The sequence below is a fragment of the Chaetodon auriga genome, chromosome 18, assembly GCF_051107435.1.
Source record: "Chaetodon auriga isolate fChaAug3 chromosome 18, fChaAug3.hap1, whole genome shotgun sequence".
In the NCBI taxonomy this organism is placed as follows: domain Eukaryota; kingdom Metazoa; phylum Chordata; class Actinopteri; order Chaetodontiformes; family Chaetodontidae; genus Chaetodon; species Chaetodon auriga.
In genome coordinates, this window is record NC_135091.1 from 19,082,705 (window position 1) to 19,092,405 (window position 9,701).

At 42.4% G+C, this 9,701-nt stretch overlaps 1 protein-coding gene across 1 annotated transcript; it reads right to left on the bottom strand.

Annotated features, from left to right (window-relative positions):
* Positions 1 to 5,012: 5,012 nt before the first annotated feature.
* tcf23 (transcription factor 23) lies at positions 5,013 to 8,272 on the bottom strand. Its single transcript, XM_076755701.1, has 4 exons — positions 8,039 to 8,272; positions 6,733 to 6,876; positions 6,276 to 6,440; positions 5,013 to 5,150 (listed from the first exon to the last, which is right to left on the bottom strand). The coding sequence occupies exons 1-4, from the start codon at positions 8,270 to 8,272 to the stop codon at positions 5,013 to 5,015; spliced, it is 681 nt and encodes a 226-aa protein (XP_076611816.1).
* Between the last annotated feature and the right edge of the window lie 1,429 nt (positions 8,273 to 9,701).

The following is a 9,701-nucleotide window of genomic DNA, read 5'->3' on the forward strand; positions in this document are numbered from 1 at the left end:
CAAAACAAATGGAGTGTGATCATTGTTATTTGCATTATTAAGTCTTTCAGTGAGGCTCTTAAGGAAACATGGATGTGCTATGATGTTACGTGTTTGGCACGGCTTCATAGAAACTTACTCTGTTTGTGAAGAACAACCTGTCTGCCCCTGCAAATCCAGATAAACATTAAAAAAAAAAAAAAAAAACAGGTCTTTACTCGAGCTCCACCGACTGAGGTCAGCAGAGCTTTGAGCCACATCAGTCTTCCTCAGCGGACGGAGTTCACACAGTTGCCGTGGAGTCGTCATGTTGTCATCACATGATTTAAAAATGGTCTCGAGATGATGTATGCACGACATTTCTGTCTGTATCTGCACAGACATGTTTGAAGTCCAGCAGAAATGTGAGGCGCGAGGAGGTAGCTGATGTTATTAGAAACTAAGTGCTCTAAGATTGTTTTAGAGAATTCTTACAGTTAAGTACAACCTTATCTCGGACTGATCAAATCTGATTTATTTCCAACATTAGTTTTGTCCCAGTCATCCTTTTCCTCACTGTTCTCCTCTGCCCCACTGCCCCTTTCACCTTCATCTCCCCCTCCGTTGTTCTCCTCTGTCCTCCCGTCTTCTCCCTCCTTCCTTTTCTTTTTTTTTTTTACATCAGTCCAGTTCTCTTTACTCTTCTCCTCCACCCTCCTCTCTTCCTCTTCATCCTTCTCTCCAGTCATCCCCCTCCTCCTCACTGTCATCCTTTCCCTCGACTTAAACCCGGTTCCAGCAGAGGCCTGGCCAAAGCTGTGGGAGTGTGGCCGCAGAGCTCCATAAATCCAGCCTGTAATCAGCATGTACCGAGCATAATGAGCAGGAGATAGTGAAAATATGTTGATTATCTCCCAACATGTGGGGATGAGGGGGCAGTGTGGATACATACTTTCTTGAAGCTGTTCCAGTGGCATAAATAGCTGTCTTTGCATGGAGGCATGGGCAAAAATACATGCACGTCTTAAAGGCAGCTGCAGGGCCTGGAGACAGAGATGCTCCCTTGGGTGCACCTGTGACTGTTCTGATATAATGGATGTATTTCTTTAGGCACACTGAGCAGTGAAAGACACATAAGATTGATTTTTCTGATTAAACAAGAAGTTCTGTGAATGATTCAAATATCTGGTGCTAAAACTAATTCAGTGGTTCGAGTATATAACTTGTTTAAAGGTCCAGTGTGTAAGATTTAGTGGCATCTGGTTGCAGGTTGCAACCACTTGAATACCCCTCACCTCACCCTCCCTTTCCAAGTGTATAGGAGAACCGATCTTGGCCACGTGACATGACGGGAGCGCTCTGGATTCTAAGGTAACAAAAACATGTTTCTTATTTCTATGATGTGATTAAACACTAATGAAAACATTCTCACGAATATTTTATATACATTTCTGCTGATAGATCCATCTTATTCCTACACTATGGACCTTTAAAGTCCAATTAGGTGCCAAAATTTATTTAGACTAAAAAATCACTAAAATTATATGTTAGTAAAGGAGTAAAATAACAAAAATAAAATAAAATAAACTAGACTAGACTACATTTTCTGAATGAAAAAGTAAAAGTAGTGAAAGCAGTTGAAGATTCAGTGACAGTTCAAAGGCTGAAATGAGTTGAAAGGTGTGAATGTTAAGTTGGGCTGGAAGTGTTAGGTCATAAAATAGATGAATTCCACCTCAACGCATAAACCAAAACAAAGTAAACACTGAAAGCTGGACTGAATTGTGTGTGAACAGTGGACAATGTGGGAGACAGAAGAGCTGCATGTTGTTGTTGGTGGAGAGCTGAAGTGGTAGGAGTTGAGATGTCAGCTGAACTTCTCATATAAGAATCAGTTGGATAGAATTACATATTTGTAAAGAAAAAAAAATTGAATTAAAGTAGAAAGTGCTACATTGTTAACATTGAAGTGCTGAGTGAAGTTCAAGTGTCAGTTGAAGTGAAAGTCTTCAAAGTGGTTGAAATCAATGAGATGAAGGTGATTCACTGAGTTGGAAATGTAAGTTTAAAGAGTAGGAGTTTGCAGAGTAGAAAAAGGGATTTTACATTTTCTGAAAAGAGGTGCAACATTTGAAATCGGTAAAATCCTGAAAGATGTTCAAGTGGTGGTCGAGTTATTGAAAGAAGCTGAAACAGCAGCAAAAGTGCTGGAAAAGTCTGAGTGTAAGTGAAAGCACTGACTGAAGCTGAAGTGTCAGTTTAATGAAAGGATACAAATAAGGTTCACACGCTGAGAGCAGCTGAAATATTGGGCACACAAATATTAAAGCACTTACATAACATGAAAAAAAAAACTACAAATTCTAGCACAGTGGCTCACTTTGATGGTGAAACTGCTCATTAGTCTGTGGAGGCATGAAAACATTGTAAAAATAATTAGGGTTTTGTTTTGGTTTGTTTTTTTGCAATGCTGTTCTTCATTATTTCATTTTTCCTACAAAAGCCTCCATGAACCCTTTGAAAGTTTTGTGAATTCACTGCTGTCTTCCGGCTGGACATTTGCAGAGTTTGCACAGTCACGGCTCGCTGCGGGTCTGGTCCTGCTTCTCATTTGACCTTCGTCTCTCTTGCAGTTGCTTTACCAAAACTGTCTGGCTTCTCTCGTCCTTCTGTAACCTCTGCCTTAGTAGTCAGACTCCAAGCAGCTCCAAATTAGTCATCACTACGCGGGGGAATCGGGGGCAGCGCCCCCCCCCCCCCCCCCCCCCCCCCAGACAGATTTATTGAGCTAGCCTTGAACGCAGGCCTGTTGCTTGTGGAGCTGAGCCCATCTTGTTCCAGGGGGAGATGATTTCAGTTAGACTGTTGTAGGATTCTCATATCCAGCCCACAAATATATCTACATGACTTATTGGATTGGATTTCAGTGTTTCTGCAAATACAGTGTCATCATACAGCAACAAAATATGATACTGGATGAATTATGAGTTGAGATACAGAAACTACAAATACTGTGAAAAAGGAGGACACTGGAAACTTTGTCTTTTTTTTTTTTTTTTATCTAAATGTGTTGTCCACTCAAACTGTGCTCATATTCAGCTTTTTTAACTCTTTCAGTTACTTATTTTACTTTTAACATTACTTTTTACCTACATGCAGGAATACATGACATATCAGGATGTCCTCTGGGTTTTTAGGGGTTTCACATGTGCTGGGTGGGTTTCATGATAATTCAGATATAAGGGTTTGAAGTCTTAAATCCATCTTTTCAAAGTGTGCTGTCAGGTGCGTGAAGAAAGAGTGAACAGTTCCAGATCATGGAGAAAAATGCACACTCACTGACAATTAACCAGAGCAGTGGTTCTTAACCGGTCTGGCTTCGGGACCCACCATCGGCCCTTAATGACAAGACGCGACCCAAGCTGCAGCGCCAAGAGATGGCTTCAAAATAAAAGCGCATGATTTTTTTTTTGTTTTTTGTTTTTTTTGTTTTGCCCAGGCAAAGGCCCATGACCCACTGAAAACGAGACCCAGCAGCTGAGAATCACTGAACTGGAGGAGCTTCCTCAGAAAAAAATGGCTCTGTGACATTTCTAATGCAGGTTAAAGTAATTATGACATTTTGTCTCACTTTTGTTTTTGGATAGCAAAAAAAAAATGTATCAGTGCCACAACTGGATGGGCCCAGAAGTTCAAATAAGCTGCAACATTAGCCAGTTATCTAATCAGTGTGGGGTCAGTGTAACTCTAATCTGCCAGGTGTCCAGTGTGGAGCTAAATCATACTGAATGCCCATTCATTCATTCATTCGGGGCTCCTGTCCAAAATAGATTCAAAAGATTCTGTTTTTTAGTTAAAGTTGCTGCACTTTAAACTGCTGGTTTAATGTATTTAGTACAGAAAATTTAGAGGAACAGCTTATTTGTTCAGAGCTGCAACAGGCTCAACTGTTCGCTGCTGATGTCAGAATGTGGCCAACCATAACTGTCAGAGATGTCCGCTGATCATGGATCATTCCCGCATTGGAATAAAACTGATTCATCGCACTGCCCACTGACGTTTAACACAACCAACCTGTGAGATAAGTAATATCCAACACACGCAAGCTGTGACTGGAGATGGTGTTTTACTCAAAGGAAAAGGTTACATTCTGTGGCAGAGCTGTAATGAGAACTAAGTGGTCATTACTGCAGAGATATGAAGTGATCAGACAGCAGCTGTGTTCCCACAACAATCCCTCCCTCGCTGCTCATCTGCCCGTCCATCCTGTCACTCCCACACACACACACACACGCAGTCACTCACAAACACACTGATACCACAGACATCTAAACAAAGAGGATTAGGCCCTAACGAAGACTCTTTTTAAAGAGCAAACAGGTGACTGAACTCTTCCATACAGTGAGAGTAACATCTGAAAACCTCGAACTCAAACACTGTATTTCCTTTAAATCAAGATAGCAGGTTACACACTGTTCCTCCGTGTAGTGATTTGTGGCGTTATTAGTCAAGAGAAGCAGCTTTTTCATTTCCTCGTAGTAAAGCCCTTCCTGACAACCCGCTGTCCAACGCTCAGATAATGATGGAATATTTCCAACAGGGGTTGTTCTGTGTATTAACCTGTATGCGTGCATCTGCACCTGTGTGTGTATGTGTGTGTGTTCTCTTTGTTTCATACTCGGATGGCAGGGAAAAGCAACTTTTCCTCTAGTCACAGGCACCAAAAAAGGTGTTTTCTGTTGACTTTCCCAGCAGCTAGAGCTAAAAACGGCCATCGTAGCTGCAGGTTAATGAACTCCATCCAAAGTATTCAAACATTTGCCTTCCTTTTACTTTTGGGGACTAAATGTTTTTTTGTTTTTTTTGTTTCTGCTTTGCTAAAGTTAAACTTCAGCAACAACACGCTTAATAATTTGCTTCTTTTCATGCCTGATCACTTTCTCCAGACAGATCGTTCACTAAGCTGTGATGTGCTGTCAACAGTACTGTAGCTGCATGACTGGCTAACATTGGAGATAAGAAACGGGGTGAAAGTTGTGTCCCATGTCCTACTATCACTCTTTGCCTGTTTCTAAGGTGGAGGTCAATGGGTGGGTCCCGTCCGGTCCAAGTGGAGGCATCTGATTGGCTGGGACTCCTGACAGCAGCCCTCCCACACTGCCACAGTAGAGCAGGGAACGCATGGGCCACTTCTGAGGACAGAGACAGTACTCTGGGTTAGTTCTTCATGCTAATGTGATTAGCACCAAGATATGTGGTGGACAAACAAACTGGTCAAAGCTCAATGAGGGACATGTCCCCCTCACTTTCCTGTTTTTGTCTCGCTCACTTTTATTGGTCAGATTTTCTTAGCAAAGTCTCTCTGAATGTCGTCTCTGAATGTCCAGCTGCCATAATGCAGATGAGAGCAGATCTGAGCTGACAGACATGTTGATACATGTTGATCCTTCAGTTATTACTGTGGGCTCACAGCAATGAGCTTAACCTGGAGAAGTTTTTTGGCCCAGAGTTTCCGCTCTCAGGCGACATACAGGCCACCCAACCTCTCAGGTAAAGGTTGTTTGGTAGGTCTGAAGCCTTCAGAGAACGCCTGCAGACACGACTCAGGGTTAAAAATGAGTAAAACAACTTTATTTTTATTCATAGTTAATAATCTGCAGACATTAAATTGAACATGAAACAAAGACAGGAGAGTGAAGCACATTGTTCTTTGCAGTAAAGGTGCAAATATAATATCATATCTAAAGGTATCTGCAAGGAAACTAAGAATGAATCGTGTAAAGAGGGCAAAGGTATCTGTACAACAAAGGTACACAAAGAGCATCAGGACAAAAGTCAAGTCAAACTGAAATTATGAGAGATTTTGTCTGAATCACCTCAGACTGACCACCCTTCTTTCCACCATCACCGTTACTGCGGCCAGTAGTTTGCACTGGTCTATACATCCGTCACTATGTACTTGCAGAAAACTAGCTCGTTATCTTAAGGTAATATTAGTGGGTTTATGTACTCATGATTAGCTAAAGGTAGCGAGTTATCTAAAGGTAATATTAGTCACTCTATGTACTCATTATGGACTTATCTTTCTCAGTGGCCACATGTTCATATTATAACTTACATTGTGTTTAACTTCAGCACAAATACACAACTTGTCATGGTTACAGACACATGATGTGTGACCAGTGTTTAACCAGTGTGTGGTGTGGACACTCAAAGTGAGTTAAGTCATGTCCGTGATATATTATACGTTATACTGTATATATGTGGTATAATGCACTCAGCATGATAAGCAGTAATTTGTTGGCTCCTGTCCTTACCTTAACAGGATGCAGGTATCCACCCGGCCGGGAGGGCAGGGTGTGCTCAGCCAGCGTCCCTCCCTGGTCCAGAGTCTCTGTTAGGTAAGCTATGTAGTTAGTGGCCAGAACCAGGACATCCAGCTTGGACAGCTTTGTGTCTGGTGGGACTGAGGGCAGAGCAGCCTGAGGACAGAGGAGGAGGGAGGACACTCAGCTCTCCACACTGATCCACATTCATTAATATCAAATTCAGAATGACTTTACGCATCGTCAGGTCTGAAAGTGAGGCCTTCAACACAGTTAAACATCTTTAGCTGAGTTGAAAAAGAATGGATTAACATGCAGGCTGGCATAAGGCACAACATCTCATTGTATGCATGCAAAAACGGGACACTCAAAATAAATGCATTGAACTAAGTTTGGGGAGCAGGTGGTAAAAAAACAGCTGCACAGGGTGCCAGCGTATGTAGTGTACCTGCAGGCTGTGGAAGGCCTGTCGCAGGTTGCGTACGCGGCTCCTCTCTCGCGCTGCGTTTTCAGGGGAGTGCTGACCCCTCAGTGTCCTGGACTGGACCGCAGACCCAAAACCAGAACCAGAGTTTGACCTGGACCCACACACCTGTGGCAGAGGACATGTTTAGAGTCTGATAGTTGGATGTGAAAGTAAAATTTAACACTGTCTTGTCCAAATGGGGAACTTAGAAAAGAAAGATTGAATTAATGAATCATGAAATAAACATCTTTTTAAATTGTACTGATATGAAAAATCCTGTTACTTGCTTAACACACAATTATGTCAACTGGTTCATTCATCACTCTAAAATACAACTTCCTACTGCAGTGCATATATTGATTTTTTTCTTGTCAAGATCATCCTCTCTTTTATTTTGGTAGTCTTGTTTGAGTCTGTTCTGCCTTTAGGACAGAATAAGTCATTTACAAGTATTTCATGCACATTTAACTAAAAGGTACCTGTTTAACTGTTATGGTACTAAGAGAAGCTTTTTGACATAATATCAAAAATTACCAACAAAAGGGATAAATTGTGCTTCTATCTGTTTGATACATGTTTGTTTCCATCACATCCTTAATGAAAAAGGGACAGTAATAATAATAATATTAATAATAATAATAACTTAATTTGTATAGCACCTTTTATACAGGAGTTGCAGCTTAATGTGCTTTATAAGAACAGATTCACATGCACCGAGTGTCTTACACAAAGAAGACAGAATGGACATAAAAACAGAAAATGACTGCAAAATAAGATTGAAATGAGGATGAAAATAAAAATAAAGACAATGCATAAAACCACACAATAAAATCCCAAAATAGAGAGATAGAGTAGATAAGGATAACAGGATGGACATAAAAATAGATATCTCTACTTGTTGGCACTTTCACTCATCTTCAGATTTCCCCGTCACACTGATAAGTGAATGGCAGGAAGCCTTGCTGTCTGATTTTCAGAAATTTAAACTTGTTAAATCACAACATTGGAAGAAAAAGGACAGTTGCATCTTCCATCCTCCACACAGTGACTTTATCAGTGTGTGGGACAGGGGGCAACATGTCCCATACTTTCCCTGTATGAGATTACATTTGGCCACCTCAGCAAACTAAACACATTTGAAACAGTTTTCATGCTAGTGTCCTGTTATATCCTGTGATGAAGGTTGTGAAATGTCCCACTGGTTCCTCAGAATTTTCAAATTTCTCTTTGAAACCAAGGTGCTGCTTGAGTTTCAGTTGGACAAACTGAACTATTAATTCAGACTCACCCACTTCCTCGGCTCGCGGCTGCTGCGTCCGCTCTGCCCGTGTCCATGCGGGGATGCTGGGCTGCCGGCTGCACAGGGCTGCTGCCTCTGTACCTCAGCTGTGGAGCTGGAGACCAGCTGGTGGTTCACTGCAACCGACATGAGACCTTCCAGAGGATTCACCGCCATGGATGCTGCAGCAGACTCTCCTGAAGACTTGAGACCACAGTTCACTTTCGTTGAGTGTATTTTCATAGGCTGAGTGGAGGTTTGCTTTGCTGGAATCTGTTGTATCATCCGCTGAGTTCTTCGGTAAATGTGCTCCAGAACACACAGTCTGGGGCCATCTTTCCATCTAATCTGAAAGCATCTTGAAAGTGGAACTTAGATACAAAATACCGGCTGAAGAACAGCTGAAATCACTCCTCTGATCTCAAGAAAAGTATGAGCATTCTATTCTGTGGTCATTTGCTCTACTGAGAACCAGTCTGGTCAAGCACCTCCAGACTCCCTTCCACAGTTTACCAGGCCTCTGTGGGACCCCGACTTCCACCCACACCCCTAAACAACTGGTGAAAACCCCACAATCACCGACTGGTCTCTGCGCATCTCCGTCCATCCAGAGAATTCCTCCCTGTCTCTCTCTGTGCGTCTCTCTCTGCTTGTTTCCTTATCGGGTGAGGTAATGTGGGGAACTTCATGTGGTCCTTATCTCAGCCGCCCGGTCGTCCTGATCCTCCCCTGGCTGTTTGGCTGCCAAGAAGAGCAGGCAGGCAGTCAGGCCTGGGGGAGTGCAGCAGTGGGAGGGTGTCCTCCGCCAGGGCGCTGGGGGGCTTGGGAAACTCAGCGCTCTGCTAACAACTGGACTGGGGTGGGACTGGAAGCTCGGGGCAGTGCGACATTGAACATGACCGAAGAGAGGTGGAAGTGCATTTTGGTTTGCTGAAAACTTTCAGGGCATCCCAGCATCTTAACACTGTTATGATTGAATGAGAAGAAAAAATCTGACTCACTTCTTGTGCTGCAATTGTGAATGTTAACTAATGTGATACAGATCAGAACGCGACACGCCACAACAAGCATGTTGGGTACATGCAGAAAAGCTGCAGGGTGGTATTCCAGAAAGGAGGACTGATAAATGAACCAGATCTGTAGACTTCAAATTTAGTCATTTTCACTTGCCCGTGTTCCAGAAATCAAGATTAATCAAAGTCAATGACTGTTAGCTTGGTAACTGATGCCTGAAGCTAACCGGCTATAAGGCAGGTTAACTTGCTCTCTGCCTGTGGTCCCAGCTCTCAGGTTTAAGGCTCCAAATCTCAAACACATCACTCTCTCCAAAGCTCTGTAATGGCAGTCCATCATTTCATTTGACTTTGGCCAACAGTCTGACTTTATGACTCATTTCATTACCATATCAGTTTGACAGTGAACCATGACCGAGTTTAGAAAGGCTTGTTTGAATATAAAACCGCAGCATTTAACAGCATCTAATAGAACCGAACATGCAATAGCAATAAAGCTAGTAAAGATAGATTTACTACCTACCATTCATAGGATGAACTCCAGTCACTGAGTAATGACTCAGTGAATTGTGAATAACACACTTTGATTTAATATGAGCTGTGGAGTCGTGTGGATGGCCCAGAAACAGTTTGAAATAACAGACTTACAGCTTGGACAG

Bases quoted from the DNA above. Each gene is read 5' to 3' on its own strand.
- tcf23 (XM_076755701.1), bottom strand. From the start codon at position 8,272: ATGAAAATACACTCAACGAAAGTGAACTGTGGTCTCAAGTCTTCAGGA. The intron at 6,877-8,038 runs GTGAGTCTGAAT...CCTCTGCCACAG, and splicing joins GCCGCGAGCCGAGGAAGTGG to GTGTGTGGGTCCAGGTCAAA. The intron at 6,441-6,732 runs GTACACTACATA...CTCTGTCCTCAG, and splicing joins AGGCCTTCCACAGCCTGCAG to GCTGCTCTGCCCTCAGTCCC.